This window comes from Lissotriton helveticus, chromosome 12, assembly GCF_964261635.1.
Source record: "Lissotriton helveticus chromosome 12, aLisHel1.1, whole genome shotgun sequence".
Taxonomy (NCBI): Eukaryota; Metazoa; Chordata; class Amphibia; order Caudata; family Salamandridae; genus Lissotriton; species Lissotriton helveticus.
Window position 1 is genome coordinate 638,220,904 of NC_136073.1, and position 17,650 is coordinate 638,238,553.

Here is a 17,650-nt window from a genome sequence, read left to right on the forward strand (position 1 = left end):
GTGAATTCTCAGGTGGGACCCGTAGGCAATTACGGCAAATAAAATGAAGTGTTAACTTTAACGAGGGCGCGAGCCCCAGGAATGGACGTGGTACCGCGCAGTGAGGAAACAGGAAGGGACGGGACAAATAACCCCCTGCTTCCTTCCCTTCCTAACTCGTACTCTGCTCTTTCTTCTTCACGTGACCCGGCTTCCAGCTGGGGAACACTGGCCCGCAGGGAAATCAGTATCTCTGAAAGGCTGGTAGGGTTGTGACAGTCAGCCACTTCCAGGCACCAGCAGCTCAGCCATTCATCCTTCCTAGGTCAATACAATGACCAAGGAGTTGGGAAACAGGGAGCTACTTAATGAGGACTGCAACAATGAAAGTTCTCATAGGGCTGGGCGGAGTCAGTTGCATACCAGGGTGGCCTGTATGCATACAATGGGAGCTCTGTGACGGTGGCGCAGATGAAGATCTTTATCAGTTTACAAATAGTGAATAGAAACAGCTCTTCAACATTTTGGGACCTGCTCTGCATTTTGCTAAAGAACTGCTGTACTAATAAGTCACACTGAAAAATGTGGATTTGCTGGAGGTCCCAAAAACTCATGTCAGATGAATATTAACCAGGCAGAAGGTGTTTTGGGAGCCCCTGCAAACCTTGGAAGGAAGCCTGCAAAAAACGTCCCGGCCCACTCTGTCTCATCGGACCCCTGACGGCCCAGAGCAACTGCTGAACGGAGCCTGCTTTTTAAAAAACAAGAAGCACACAAGACCTCAGCATCAGCGGTTCTTTCATTTAGTTGCTTCTCTATGAAATGGATCCAAAAAACAGAAGAAGCTCGCGAGACGTGCTTTCAATTATCGCCCCCGTGTCTGGGCACGATAACTGAAACCACATGACCTTTGGTACGAGTAATAGACACCAATAGGCCGTGGGCGGAGCAATGCGTCCGCCTTTGGCCTATTGCGTGCTCTATTGCTAAAACACACGCACGCAAAAGCCAATGGGGGGCACAAAAGGAAAAGCACACGCACGAGCGTGTGCGATTCCAGGCTCCGATTTGGGACCCCACACAAAAGGGCTCTCGCTGCGCGAGCCCTAAAAATAGCACTTCAATCAAATAGCACTTTAATTAAGGCACAAGCAAACGGACACCAATTAAATGTAATCGATGTGTGCTTGGTCCGTGTGATAGAGAAAGGAAAGGAAGTGACGCATGGCCTCTGCTGTCCATTTAGGATGCAGAAAAGCTGAATGACAGAGACTCCAAATAGTGGGTAAGCAATAGGCGGGTTTAAGTCCTATATTGTATACCACAGAGTCTTGCTCTGCGATAGCCCATAATTTGTCAGTTCGAGAAAAGGCTGTAAAGACAACATAAAGAATCGCACAACACAAATAATTGTGTGCATATTCCTTACAGTTCATCATGAAAGACAATCTGTTTAAAAAAACTCAGCATATAATACATTAAAAGAGAAACACAATACAATAAAAATGCTATTGATAGGGCACAAAGAACATGGAATATTTAAAACAGCCTTTACTAGAAATCATAAAATAAACTATCGCAATTAAAACAAGCAAGAATGGAGGAGTGGAGGAAAAGGAGACAGCAATGTGATGAGGTGGTGGGTGAGAGAGGAATGCATCAGTACGTGTAAATACATAGCAGTTTAATCAAATAGCACGTCAATCAAGGCACGAGCGAACGTACACCAATTAAATGTAATCAATCTGTACTTGGTTCCGGCACCAGAGAAAGAAACGGAAGTGTTGCATGGGGTTAGTTGTCCATTTAGAATGCAGCAAAGCAGAATGATGGAAACTCAACTGGATAAGCAATGAGCAGCTTGTAAGCCCTGTATTGTATAGAACTGAGTCTCAGTCGGATCCTAAAAAAAATATAAAAACAAATGCTGACATTAGGAAAAGCCTCCTAATTGAATATGTATATTCAAGTAATCAATTGTATTTTCCTAAAAAGCCATAACATTCATTTTCCTACCATACCCACTAACAAAGTGAAGGTCATAATAACACTAAAAATAAACAATATGAAGCTTCCAAACACTAGAGTGAGCTTTTAAAATTGCAGCATTTACATATTAAAGTGTTCTGTAACATCAGGTAACAAACTTGTGAGGAAAGGACCTGACTAGCACCATAATGTGACCAAATCTGCAAAATAGAGATTAAACAACAGCTGTGCAGTCCGTTCAAATAATGCATGTAAACCGAAAGCACCCTTAAAGTTCCTGGTCACAACAATAACCCCAACGTTTCAAGTTTTTTTCCCCAAAATTGTATCTATCTACTTAAAGAAAAACTTTCAGAAAGTAAAAAGAAAGGCATAAAGCAGTCAACCCTATTTTTTAAATCTATCAAACACAAATGCCTACCCAAAATAAATATACTGAAAAAAAGAATAATTTGACTGCATAATTCAGTTAAGTTTCCTCCCACTGATAGATTTGTAACAGAAGTGTCCTTCATTTTCTGTGATGCAAAGACACTTTAGCCACTGTGGTTGCATATTACACAGCCCTCAAAGTTGAGTCTATGAGAGCAACACATTCCATTTCCCCTTGTCATGCTTCTTGTAACTGTGTGGTGGACGTGTAACTAAAGAGACCTTCATTTACACTGTTCGACCCTGATGTGCCTATAAATAATATTATTATTATTAAGGCTAGTGAAATCAGTAGAAATTGTCGCTATAATGTAATACTGTAAGGCAAACGTAAAATGAATACTGTAGAGTAGCCTTAAAGGTAATATGCAGACCAGCCTTAAGGTGGAGAGCTTGTTTCTCTCTTTCTCTCTCTGTTAACCACGCAGCCCTGAAGGAGCTGTTGAAAGATAAGTCGCACCAAGAGAAAAAGCAAAATATTCAAGGACAGCGTGAAGCACTCCAGTTTCAGAACGCTCGCCTAATTCATAACATTCATGCAACTCAAAATATTCCCCAATTGAAGAAAAGCGACTTGCGCAGTCCGACCGTGTGAACTACCCCAGCATCAGAACGCTAACCTAATTTTTCACATCGATGCAACACAAACTATCCCGCCAAGAAAGAAAAGCATCTTGCACAGTCCTGTCAAGGCCTCCTACAGTAAGGAAACGGAAGTAGACAAGTTACAATATAAGCTTGTGCGCACTACAGCAGATTTGGGGGTTGTGTCCCAAAGAGTGGCCTTTTTAAGGTCAGGCAAGGTGTATTTATTGGTATTGCTTTACAATACTTAAACTTACCGGATGGTTAAATCACGTACTTTGTGCCTGAAAACAAAAAGAAATGCTGATCAGGTCAAATCTAGCCACTGCCAACTTGTGTGCTGTATTGGACTTTACGTAATAAAGGAAGCGCCCTAAGCATTGCAGACAAGTCATAAATTCAGAAACGATAGCTACGGAATCAGGGTTGGCACTTCACGGGCAGGCATGGCAATAAAATAAAACACATGAAAGTGCTTTGTTTGAGCACGGCGCCCTTCTGCATGAAATTGAATAAAAAATACTGAAAGATAAAAATGAAAGCAGGCACCGTGTTCAAGCAAAGCGCGACGCCTTCACATAAACGCGAATTTAAAAAAACACGAAAGTGATAAATATTTGCAGTGCTTTAGGTCTTGTGTTTTAATGCAAAACCAATGGCATTGCAAACAAACTGCTGCATTGTCCCGGCTGCTTTCAAAGTGAAAGCGCGCATGGCCCGCTCAATGTAAGCAAAGCACGTCTTACTTAAAGTAGGAGAAACTTCAATCAAGAAAATAATACACGTACTGTGTAACAAACAAGTAAAGGGACCAGTAGCCATGGGAGGTTACAAATGAAGACATGGCCGTACTAAAGAGAGACTAACAAGCCTATTTAGGAATCAGAAGACAGCATTTACGAAGGACAAAGACACAAGCCAATGAAAAATATGGGCAGGGGAGTGGGCGGGGCTTCTCTCCCGTACTATACTACAAAAGATAATCGCCAGAGCAGTGCTTGCTGGCTCAGGCTTGATCTAAAAACGAAAATTAGCTATTTGCACACTACAATAATATTTTGATATATACAGTAGATAAAAATTCCCTTCAAAGTTGCTCAAAAGTGCGAACGTGATCGAGGCCAAATGCTAGGTCACAGGAGTGGGTCACTGTAGATCTTAAAAGACCAAGTGGTGCTGCTGTTTATTAGGCCAGTGATAAAATTGTTTTAAAAAAAGTGTCTAAAAAAAGCCCAAATGTTCCGTAGTGTGCTGCAGCAGTTCAATCTAAGCGATCAGATGGCTCTGAAATGATGATGAAATGAGGACGGCCAGGCCTCCAGACCGAGCAATCAACTGATGTCTAAGGGGACTGCTTTTATTAGCCTTCAATTGAATCAGATGGTGGCTGGTGCCTCAGTTTGCCTTGATTGAATTAGAGGATTGGCTGCTTGAACTGACGATAATCCAGGTAAATGAAAGTTGTAAAGCTGATGTTTAGAGCTGCATTCTCTGGATTGAAATCAGCAATAATGCCCTGCCTGCAGGTACAAACTCCCAGTTTGTTCCAATCAGGCCTCTAATTTGTTCTGCGTAGGGTCAACAGCTCTGGGCAAATGCACACAATGTGCTCCAGAGATTCGTCTAATTTGCCACACCCCCTGCACACAAGATTGTCTGAGGAGCGTCGCCACAAAGGTAAATCAATGAGCTCATCAGCTCTGAGTATGGAATGGACAACAGTCTTGATTAGTATTTGTAGAGCGCAATGAATGCTCGAAGGCTTCTTGATACTAGTGTCTGTCGGGACAAGACTGCTAAAAGCGAAAGTGTGCCAGTTGGCTCTTTGGTCACCTTATCTGTGTAATGTTGGGTGGGGCTCGTCCAGCTGCCATTTAGATGCCCCCGCTCTACATTTTGGGGTGGTACCACCTACCTACGGGCCTTACCCCGCCAATCACATTCTAACAATGCAATGTTATCTGCCCAAATTACAGCCAATGATTGTTGCATATTTCATTTGTGTTGTATGGAATATTGTACAGAGTGTCAGCCACATTGCAGCCCATTTACAACGTGACACATCTAAGGAGATGCGTCACGTTGTAAAGCCCTGCATCACATTATACCTGCGTCAGGTATAATGAATACAGGGTGGGCGTTCCCATGCAGGAAAGCCTTGTAGAAGTACCCAGTGAAATCTTCAAGATTTCACTGTGCTAATTCTAGGATGCTTCTGCATCAAACCATTAAGGAGTGAAGCAGTACAATAAGTATAGACCTCCTATGCATTGCTGGAGTTGCGACGTGCTGCAACAGGACTTCAGCAATGAGTGACATTTACACCAACAGATACCTCAGAATTTCCGACACATCTGTCAATCCTTGCACCATGGTACGCTGTAATGTAAATAAGGCGCATCCATGGTGGCGCAAGGGTATCGCAGGCAGGCGCAGGGAAACTGACGCATCTCTATAGATGCTTCAGTTTCTTGTAAATCTGCCCCTCGGATACCAACTACATCCATTGGGCAAGGAGGATGTGGTCTTTGACAGCGATAGAAATGCTCTCATGTGACGTACAAGGAGAACAAAAGAATTTAACCCCTTCGACGCTCATGACGAGCTGGGCTCGTCATGAGGTAGCCTCCTCGCACGCTCATGACGAGCCCAGCTCGTCATGAATAATGGGTTTTTGTAAATCCCAGCACAGGACAAGAATATCGACCGCACGCATGCGGTTAAGGCTATTTCGAAACCACTCATGGATTACTTTCAAGGTGATATATCGATTCCGAAATGCTCAAGAACATTTGGAGCATTTCCACTAAGCTGATCCCCTGAGATGTCAAGACCGATATGAGTCCTCCTAAGAATAGACCTGCATTAATGATTGCAATGATGGACAATGTAGAAGCTTGAACTTATACAAATGGGCTCTGAGTCGAGGCAAGAAAGGGGAGTGGGGCGATGTGGGGGCTGGGTAAAACAAATTGGAGTGGGGACTGCATTGGGACTGAAAAGTTGTCATCTAAATGTTTTGTGAAAATTGTAAAATGATCAAAAATAAAAAGAAAGGGTCCTATACCCCGTAATTACAAAGATTGTTATTGCATCCATCTATCAAGGGTTTTGTACAAGGCAGCTCGAATTGGGCGTGGATTACTTTCTTATTGAAGTAAAACGGCCCTTAAAGAACCCTTCTGCTCCTAACAGTTTTTAGTCAGAAACCATTCACCACAAAAATCTTGGAAAAAGTATTGAATAAATTGCTCACTCAACAGATGGAAGAGAATAATCTTTTGGAGATTTGATATCTGGGGTTAGGCTCCATCGCAGAACTGGAGGTGTACTAGCTGATGTTAGGGAGAGACTGCAGGAAATTATGAGGAAGGTGTAAACAACACCCTTGTCATATTTTAATACCATCAATTACGGCTTGTCCAAGACTTACAGTGTCTGTAACAGTGAGTCTGTCCCATTAATGGTTGGTTTCTTTCCTTGCCTATACGACATCTCACGTGGTATGGGACAGTCCAAAAGCAAGTGCGCAGAAATCAGAAAGTGGTGTGCCTCAAAGTTTCACCCTCTCCTTCGTTTTCTTTGATATCAAAATGGAGCCATTACATTGCCTACTGGTAGCACTGGGGGCATATTTACTGAAGACGTAGGTGCTACTTTCGCTAAGTGGATGCAAGAAAACTCGTGGCAATAAATACTGCCAAGAGAGAACTGATTGCGGATGGTTGCAGGGGCTGGATTAAAAAACTGAGCAATTCTCAAAGCAATGTTGGATCAGTTTCTCTTATAAATTGAAAAGATAAGGATATCAATGTGGAGTTACAGTATGGTAGACCTATACTTACCTTAATATAAATACCTTCACAATATTTCAGTATCTGATATTTTGGCCACAATAATTTTGTTGGATATTTAACCCATGATATTCAGTTTTATATCTCCACCCCTAGTTATCGTAACAAGGTAGAACCACTACTGTAATGGATGTTGTAGGATCTACAAAATGAGTGCTTTACTTCATGCGAACAACAAAACAGAATCCATTTTCTCCCACAACTATCCAAAGATTTTGAGCCCATAGGTTGGTGGGATTTAAATAACATGATCCTATTACTTTCATACTGCTAACGTTTTGCTTGGTTTCATCCATAAGTTGATCTGTATAAAGGTGCTGGCTTCCTTGAACACTAGCATTAAGTCCTCTTCCCATTCAGTACTTATGGAGATCGATCATCTCCCAGACAGAAACAATAGCACAAGAAATGCAGGTTCCCCCCTACCCCACTCCCTCCCACTGGAACTACATAGACCAAACTTACCTATCTGTCTGTCTGTTCTTTTTTTTTCTGTCTGCCAACAGAATGGGACGAGGTTTGCTGGGCTTGGTGGTTCCTGGGTATCACGGCCGTCTTCTTCACTGTGTGTGTCTCCCAGTCTGCGGAGCTTGCCGGGAGACAGGGTGAGGTCTGCCCCTTGGTGGCTGGGGTGTTTGCGCGTTGCAATCGCATCTGCCTGACGGCCGGGCCCGATTGGCAGATGCAGGCTGTGAGTGATTGGCATGTCGTAGGTGCCTGGTTTCCGGTTTTTATGCAGAGGACAGATAGGCTGGGTCCAGGTGCTTCTGTCCCAGAGGGCATGCATGGGCCGGCTTGGGGCATTTTGCTTTTCAATTTTGGCAGTATACAAAGTTTTTATGCCAGTGGTGAGTACCGCATAACGTTTAAGTTTGCTGCATTTGCGTGTTGTTTGTGGATCATGGGGAAGCATACCAGGAAAAGGAAACATGGGGATGAGTTGTCATCTTCTTCATCTAGTTCCTCTGTCTCTTCACTGAGAGATGATAGATCTCCATAATTACTGAATGGGCTGTGGACCATGGGACCAGGAGTAACGAAGATTACCAGTTAGTAATAGGACATTAATCTGTGTCCCCAGACAGCCCTTCAGTTCGATGGAGGATGGATGGCTAGAAGTGCCAAGTTTCGAGTGAGCATCCCAAGGGGAAGTGCTTAATTTGAGTCAGTGGTTGCGGGTAGAGCCCACCTGCACATATTTGATGGAATCAGTACTCAGAATCAGACTTGAACCCAGAACAAGAGAAGGCGAGGCAGAAAAGGGAGAAAGAAGATGGCAGGGAAATAGTGACAAAGGGAGAAAGCAGCTTGACAAAAACCTGCAAGAGTGAGATAAATATGGGTAGAGAGTGTCTAGTGGTGGATGAAAGAGGTATGACGCTGAAGCATGACCAGATTGCATTGGTATTCTGCACCCCGACATTTAGCAGTGCAGTCTGTACGCTTCTGAGCAACACCTTGGGCACCGGCACTTATTCCTTTATAAATGAGGCACTTCCTAAGGGGTTGTAAATTCCTCTAGTTCAGGTGTCCAAATAGCAGAATGGCCTCAGTCAGAAGTAGAGAAATAACAGAAAGTTAAAAAAACATGTAACCAATGCTCTGAAAGCTCAAACTTGACTACTCCGTGTCTTGATACGTTCAGGTTGTGAACAGTGACAATGGCAACAGCATCTGCTTGTCTTAGAGTGACCTTGCCAGTTTTGAAATGAAAGACCCTATCAATTCATCACCAAACAAACAACCTTATTCCAAATACAGTTAAATGCAGAAAGATAAAATGTTTTTTCTCTGTCAATATGTACATACATGTAACATTTGTTACAGTTGTGTTGCATATAATGATAACGGCCCCTCTCTTTCCAGCTTTCACCTACAGTGACTGTGAGAAAAACGGAGGAAGTTGCGTTGACTACCGTCAAACTAAATGCATTGCAGGAGTGGTACAGGGTTTTTGCCCAGGATTCTGGTATGATAGGTGCTGCATGCCCTGCGATAAAACATGTAAGTACAAAGTACTTTAGTATACATAGTAACTAACAGTGAGAAAAATGGTGCATGGCACTGAATGAAAATAGCCTTGTCGTTTTTTAATAGGTCTATCACATGACACCTTTGTCTCTTTACGCTTAGAGCTAAAGAGAAGCCCCTTCAGCAATCAGTCGTTGTAAGTGTATCCATTGCTGTAAGTACAAGCCGCGTGTTTCTCTGCCCAAATTACAGCCATTGATTTTTTCAACTTTCATTTGTGGCATATGGAATATTGTACATTCAGTCTGTGAATATGATGGTGCGTTCTATTGTTTTCTTTATGTGTAACTGGGATGACCATCTGTCCAGACTTTCCCTAGATCATTAGTAAACAATGCAATGTATCTCTCACTATTAGTTCAGTAATGGGCATCTTCTATTAAGCAGGGCCAGAGCTCAGGCACTCATTTGCTACCCATCACAGATAAGCACACTTATTCAAACAGTAGTGTGAAAGGGTGATGACAGTTGATTTGGTGGGGATTGCTTGGTGAAACTCTTTTCATCAATGGCATGTATCATTGTTCTTTAAAGATGGGTCTCAGATTCTGTTTTCTGTCTTGGAATTGATAGGGAGAAAGCTTGCCAGTTGTTCATTGACTGTGATGTCCTGGAAAATGCACACAAAAACCTGAGACAATGAGGCACAATGGCACCTCACCGGGTGGTTTTGCTTGTTCCACTGACAGCACTCAAGGAATAATGCCAGTGAGTAGACTCTTCTTTGGATAGCTTTAGTCTGATAGGATTCTGACTTAGCACCACAGTAGCTTCAAAGGAACCCCCTAGTGCTCGGTGTTACCTGAGTTCGACCTCATAGGGTGCATGTCCTGCCCCCTCTGTCACTGCTTCCGAGCTCCATGACTTCTGTGACTACAGTGGCAACAGGAGAAGAAAAGCAGCAGCATTAGAAACTTTTTGGGGTTATCTGGTAGACAACCGAGGCTCTAAATGTGTGTCTGCTTGACCCTTTTTTCCTGCACCTGCAGTATTTGCAGTAATTTATTTTATAAAATGTTTATTTCATATATTTTCCAAACAATCAATCACAATACATAGAATAATTGCACACAACATTTTTAATTATAACAGTTAAAAAAGAGGAAATAAACGTTAAGTCTCACTTTCTGGGCTTGGCTAAAAGAAAAGAAGTAGCAGTTAAGAATTTGATTACGCATGCAATAAAAACTGATTGTAGATATTTTGTCTGAAATTGTAACAGTACGGGCATGTGCAGATGATATGTTCCAGGGTATTCCATTGAAGAAAACATACATAGGAGCCGCCGGAAGCTGCAAGATGAGTTTATTGAAGTACCACGAGATACACCTCAGCCACAGTTGTCAGTTCATCTCGGTGTCGTTTTCCTAATGCCTCAGGAGAGCTCAAGATAGAACGCCCTGACAAAGACATTCCAATTACATCACCGGGCCCCATAGACAATGGACACATGGGTCCAGATAAAGGGGTCGATTTTGATGGCGGTGAATCCGCATCCTCCGGGCCGGTGGAAGCCACCGCCGGCCCGGAGGATGCGGATTTACCGCCGCGGTCCTTGAAAACACCCACTGCCAGATTATGATGGCGGTGGGATCAGCGGCGGATGGCAGGTCCGTCCGCCACTGATCCACGGGGTGTGGACCACAATATGGTGGCGGTGTCTGCAAGACACCGCCAGCCATATTATGATGTGTGCGGAGACATGCTTTTTCGCAGTGGATATTCCGCCGTGGAAAAGCATGTGGACCTTTTCTTCTGGGGGCACTTTGCGGGCCCCCAGGGTGTTGGGGGGTGGGGGTGCACATGGGGGGTACCTATGGTACCCCCCTGCATGTGCATGCACATGCAAAGCATGCATTTTTAACTTTGCGGCGGGTGCTGCTTTAAGCAGCAGCCGCCGCAATGTTAAATATACAGGATGTGACCGCCAGGGTGGCGGTCTCATCCTAATTCCTATGGAGGGAACGCAGCTGCCCCTGCGGACGGTCCCTCCACCTCGGGGGTGGCGGACGGACGCAGGTCCGTCCGCCATCCTAATCGACACCAAAGTTGGGTGATGGGTTGCTTCTGTCAGAACATATATTAACCAATAAAAGGCTGTAACAGGGATGCGTCTTAGCTCCCACATTATTCAACTTGTTTTTAGTGGACCTTGTCCCGATATAAAATAGCTGTAACTCTCACACTCCCAGGTTAGGTGGGTTATCACTACCGTGTCTCCTGTATGCCGATGATGTAGTCCTAATCAGTCATACACAAGTAGGTTTGCAACATCTTGTGAACGCTACGAAGGACTATTCTACAGCAAATGGACTGACCATAAATCTTGAGAAAACAAGGACAATGACGGTCAGGTAAAATAGGTAAAGATCGACTACCTGGTTTTGGGGCAGTAATCATATTGAGGATACATCAGTACATAAATATCTAGGAGTAAAAATTCATAAAGGAGGCCACTTCACTGTACAGAAAACCAGCATTAGAGGCAAAGGCCTTGCTTTAGCAATCTCTTTAAAAACATTAAATCATAAACTGACTGGTCCATCGCTCCTGCCTCTGGCTCAAGTGATACTAGCCATACTTCTGCCAACAATTGCTTACGGAAGTGACGTGCAGAGAGGAATAGATGCAAACACTCTTGATAATACAGTCATAGCTGCATTTAGGATTTATTTTTGGTCTGCCCGCAGTGTTCAAAAACAATCTTTAGCAAGAAAGGGGGCGTACATAACTACCTGGGACAAAGTGCGGAAATCCAATTAAGGAACTCTCAACTAATATCTATGGAAAGAGCTAGAGCAACACTCAGCCTCACCAGCAGCCAAATACCTTATAAGCAGTCTGACGAATAACAGCCTAAACCAACTCTGGGATATTCCTACAAACCATAAACACTTAAACGATTGACCAAGAAGACAGTTGAACATCTCTCGTGGGTCGAAGATAAGGCGTCCCTCTCGAAAAGGTCACATGGCTGGATGACTCTGAATAAGTTCTCCATACCAGCACTGCAGAACTACCTCGACTTGGGCTACGCCATATCTACTTGAATTAAATTCCTGAAGTACATACTGGGCCTGCTATCCTGTAATTCAGTATTTTCCACATCAGCTAAAGGAAAAGGCGGGCTCCTCCTGTAGTCTATGCGACTCAGCGCCAGAAGATATGCTGCATCTGTTATGTTCTTGCAAAGAACTCTTGAAAGAACGAAAACATTTGCTAAAATGCCATTTTAATCAATGCAGGCTATGCTCACGAAGACAAGCAGTCCTTGCCTGCTTTGCACCTAACGACCCACAGCTGAATTGCAGTCTGGTGAATTTCATGAGGGCGGTGGAAAAGAAAATGCCAATACCAGATTCATAATTTTATTACAAGATAGTATCTGAACACAACAGCATTTCCCTTTATGGATGCTTAAATTATTAATTTACAGAAATTATTTTAAAAAGATAAGATATATATTATGAAGTAATTTTTTAACATTGTATGCAGAATCGTTTTAATCTTGATGTTTTTGTATTAGAATGGTTTTTATTAACTATGCAAATAAAAATGTACTTACTTACCATAGACAATGGATGTTCTGGCCAAATCATTCAAGATAATTTTAAGGGGATGGAGAGAGGAAAAGGAACAGGGAGAGCACTATTAAGGAAGGTACCACAGTTACACCTCATTTAGGTCTGAAAACTTTCATCCTGTAAGAAAAATAGGACAACAAGAAGGTATGCTGAAAATGCAAAACACACAATTTGCAACTTATGCACCCTCAAAAGGAATAAATATGAACAGCAAAAATTAAGTGGTCATGACCACAAAATCCTTAAGATAACCCGGACAGCATGCTTTTCCCCCACTTGACCTAATGGAATTCTCAACATCCTCTCAGTTGGTTGTGAATTTATGTACTGAATCTCTCACTAGCTTCATCATTGTAACTTTTCTTGGTGATCACTCCTTTTTCAGGAATAGTGCATCTAGCAACTCTTACCATGTTCCAAATTCTCCCATCTTGAGTTGCATTTTTGAAGAGTTTCACAATTCTGATAGGTTCAGTAAATGTTGCCCATCTTGCTCTCCCAGTGGGAGCTTTGACTCTGACTAAATCACCTATCTTGAAATTTGTCTTTTTAGCTCCATGTATTCTGTCATATCGGATGTATGACGTTACCACGCGATCAAAATGATCGTGGTACATCACAACGCAGCTTTTACAATGCAAGTCGTTACCACGACTTGCGCTGTAGGGTGCTGGATTTAGGAATAGTATGATTTACTATTCCAACTCCAGCCTACGTACAGCAGGGAAGCTGTTGGAATAGTAAATCACACTATTCCTTAGTCTACAGTGCCCTCCAGTGCAGGTCGTGGTAACGACTTGCGTTGTAAAAGCTGAGTTGTGAATGTATTGCGGTGTTTTGACTGCGTAGTAAAGGTTTTTTCCCGCCATATCCAGCTTTTTTTCAACTTGTGGCTTATTTTCCCTTTCTCTCCTTTTTAGGTTTCGACCTCTGCCAATGCCTCTGGCATTGCAGATGTCGAGAGTATAGAGTTGGATCCAGGAAAGCTAAACCAGGCGGATTGCGCCGAGTGCATCTGCCCGTGCAAGCGCTTTCCATTTGGTCTCCAAGCCGCCTGCCTCGCATCATTGCATCAGACCCCCCACAGCAATGCTAGCAATGCCGAGAGCTTCACTTCAAAGGGATCCGCTCCCCCGCCCCCTGCTTCACACTTCAAAGGAATGCGCACCCCGCCCCCGCAATGCCGAGAGCATTTCCCGGCCGCATTTAATTTCATTTCACTGCCTTTTCCACGCATATCTGTAATAAAGGCATACGCGTGGTAAAGGCAAGCATGGTTAAGCTTGCGTGGTAACGGAACGAGTGGTTCCGTCCACAACATAATTGCGGTTCCCCACCACACACATCCATGTCCTTTCATGAAGCACAACATATGCTCTTCTTTTGAATTGAATTAATTGTAGGTTGTACACTAATGCTTCTTGACCAACCACCTCACCTGGACTGGGCAGCAGTCCCTTGGTATCACTCTGACCCATGCCAACAGTTTAAAAAAAAGAAAAAATTTTATTCTTTTTTATTGGCATTTGAATGAAGAAACATTACAGACATTCAAACATAGCATATTCAATGCAATATGATCAAAGCAGATACATTTTTCATTGAAAACGACTTAGAACACAACACTATGAGCAAGTCAGGGTAAACACCAGAATAATTGTCAGATCGGATTACTGGGCACAGGTTATTTGATAGGGAATATGCTTATAGGTATACATCAATCAGCATCTATCGGTGAGGCAGTAACTCAGAGAGAACAGTAAACGGTAATCAAGTACAATGTACATTAACATGTGAGTCGGAACACAGGGGGGGGTCATATGTTAGGGACATTTACTGCCCATCATGATAGGTGGTCAGAAAGGCGAACTCAATTGTCTAGACCAAGAGGCGTCGACCCGTACACCGGAACATCCTCTGTAGTGTCAGGGTGGGGGGAGTGCTCCAGCGACCTGGACCATTGTAGAAAGGGTTCCCAAATATCTCTAGGTCTGGAGGCCGTGGGCATTAGCTCCCAGAATGTTCCCAGTTGTGTATGACCATAGCTCACATCCTCTAGCCATGCCTTGAACGTGGGTTGTCAATGTCTGCCCCACTTCATAGCGACTTGCCGTCGGGCATATAGGAGCAGCAGGGCATGTAACTTTCGTCTCTGCGGTACAGTGGCCTGAACCAGACCTAGTAAACCCAAGTGCGGCACCCTTTCATAATTTCTGCCAATGATTTGATTTATTGCAAGAAATACATCCGACCAGAACTGTCCGAGCTCTGGGCAGCTCCACGCCATATGGAAAAATGTAGCTGGTTCAAACCCGCACCTCCAACACCTAGCGTCCGCTCTCAGTCTCATGAGATGCAAGGTAATGGGTGTCCTATAATATCTATGTAGAAATTTAAAATGAATAAGGCGCAGTTTATAATTGGGGGAAAGGTCCAAGAGCTGCCTGCAGCAGAAATTCCATTGGTCCTCATCTATCGGGGATCCAATTCTGTGTTCCATAGTTCCAGGGATCGTGGCTTGATTATCGGGGCTTGGTCTTGCAGGGTCATATATAGTCTAGTTACCAACTTTTTCGGCGAGGCTCTCGCAAGTAATGTCTGTAGAGCCTGGAGTGTGGGGGGAGCCTCCGGGAAGGCCTCGCCAAGAGTTTGGCACGCCAATCGGAGCTTATGGTATGTAAATGTCTCTAAAAAAGGGACCGCATTTCCGTCTACACCCGCTGGGGGTGGGGCGGGGGGGGGGGTGTAGGGCGAATGAGCCGTCCGGGTATAAGTCAGCAAAAGTCAGCAGCTGAGTGCCATCTAGTTCAGGAACCCCTCCTCCCACTTCCAAGCATGCCAGCATTGTGTTTTGACGAAGCTGTATTGCGGAAGCATATAGGTGCGGAAGGTGCGCCCGTTTCTGAAGAGCCCTCCAGTCCCATCTTAGCGTGTTTGCGGTGTCTACATCTTCGCCAGGTCTAGGCGCTGCTTTGTACACCGCCACCGTTAAGGGCAACGGTGCCACAGCATCCAACTCTACCGCCACATGTGGTTGATAGGGATTTTGATATATCCAAAAGTGCAAGAATTGGGCTTGCGCGCATAGAGCGTAGAGCTGCATATCCGGTGCCCCCAGTTCACCCTGGCGCAGAGGCAATGTCAGGAGTTCGTATGAAACCCGTCCCTGGCCACTCGCCCATATTAGAGATAGCAGGTGAGTGCGGATACATCTGAAAAACTGTAATTTGAGTGGAATCGGTATGTTTACAAAAAGATATTACAATTTCGGGAGTATAACCATCTTTGCCAACGCCACCTTACCGGCAATTGACAAGGAAAGTTTAGACCATATTGCCACCTTACCTTCAAGCCATGCAATGGCTCTTCCAAAGTTCATGGACCAAATGTCCTGCAGATTTCGACATAGCCATATACCTAAATATTTGACTTCATTCGCTTCCCATCGTAGTGGGTATTCCGACACTACCTCCGGAGTCCCATCTGTGAGCGGCAAGATGACCGATTTTCCCCAGTTTATTGATATCCCCGACAGCCCCTCGAATTTGATAAATTCCCGCAGCACTGGGTCTAGGTTTTCGGAAGGGTTCAAAATATACAATGTGACATCATTTGCATACATTGAAATCAGCAAGCTTCGGGAACTGAAGCCTATGCCCCGGGCGGTATGATGCTGATGGACGCGGGCGGCAAGAGGCTCCATGGCAATGGCAAAAAGGAGTGGTGACAGTGGACAGCCCTGTCTGATGCCACGTAGGATCGGAAATGTGTCAGAGGTCAGCCTGTTAATCCGCACTCTGGCTAGTGGGGCAGTGTACAGCAGTTGTATACGCTTTATAAATAAAGGGCTAAATCCCATTCGTGCCAGAATTCGGAACAGTTAAGGCCATTCTAGGGAATCAAATGCCTTTGTGGCATCTAAAAATACAGCAGCAGCCTTTACAGAGGGGTGTAAATAGTGTAAGACTGAGAATATTGTCCTAAGGTTGTGAGACGTTGAGCGGCCAGGTATAAATCCAGACTGGTCCTGGAGGGCCTCTAACGGAGAAGCGGTTGGAGGCGGTTAGCCAGCAACTTCGCATACATTTTTACGTCCACGTTTATGAGCGACAATGGACGGTACAAGTCCAGTTCCGCTTCATCTTTGTCTAGTTTAAGCAGTGCCATAATCAGCGCCTCTCGCATGGAAGCTGGAAGAATTTAAGTTTCTAGGGCTTCCCCATACACCGCGTGAAGTCGTGGTGCCTATTCGTCAGCGTATGTCTTATAAAACGCAGTCGTTAGACCGTCTGGTCCTGGGGCTTTATTAAGGGGAAGACTCTTTATAACTAGTTTGATGTCTTCAACATCATATGAGAGGTCTATGTATTTACCACACAAGCGCAATCGAGTCAAGGAAATCCTGCCTACCATCTGCACATTCAGTCCGTGTGGCCGCGTATAGGTGAGAATAAAAGTTACGAAATGCACGGAGAACCTGCTCTTGGCCTATTTCAGTATTACCCTCCGGGGTATTGATTGTGTGTATGTAAGGGGAGGAGGCCGACTTTCGGATCATGGTGGCTATCGTTCGCCCCGGTCTATTCCCTTCACCGTAGCGTCTCGCCTCAGCGTGTTTACCTAAACATTTCAGTTCGCGTTGGGCTTCCTCTGCAAAATCTAGCAACCTTGCTTTTAAGTCCGCCGCCACTTGGGGACTACTCTCAGAGCAGAATTTCGTCTCAAGATGTCTGATTTGCGTCTCTAAGTCCTTCAGGGTGCCTCTGATTGCCTGTAACACCCCAGCTTGCCGTGCTATGCATTTACCCCTGATCACCACTTTGAATGCATCCCACAAAGTGGCAACTGTAGAGACCGAACCAGCATTTAAGTCAAAATAGTCAGAGATATCAGATCTAATGCTCCCTTTAAACGCTTCGTCCAAGAGGGCATGTTGTGGGAGCCTCCAAATGAACGCCCTTGGCGGTAGATCAGGGATGGCAATCGTCAATAGACAGGGGGCATGGTCCGATAGAGAGCGAGCCAGGTGCCTGATCTCAACTGTCCAGGCAGCCACATCCCGTGATACCAGCCAGTAATCAAGCCTGGACAAAGCGGCATGATATGAGGAAATACAGGTCCCCTCCCGCATATCTGGATGGCGGAGCCTCCAGATATCGACCAGGTTTCCTTCGTCCATGATGTCATGAAGGGCTT

General features: G+C 44.4%; 1 protein-coding gene across 2 annotated transcripts in view; it reads left to right on the top strand.

Annotated features, from left to right (window-relative positions):
• LOC144797658 (uncharacterized) overlaps window positions 1-17,650 on the top strand; it is a 208,810-nt gene that overhangs the window by 92,995 nt on the left and 98,165 nt on the right. For both annotated transcript variants that reach the window (XR_013603436.1, XM_078668369.1), the window contains exon 2: window positions 8,706-8,843. Coding sequence is in view for 1 of the 2 variants with exons in the window: in XM_078668369.1 (XP_078524495.1) it covers window positions 8,706-8,843 (138 nt within the window). In the remaining variant the exon portion in view is untranslated. The remainder of the gene's footprint in view (window positions 1-8,705; window positions 8,844-17,650) is intronic.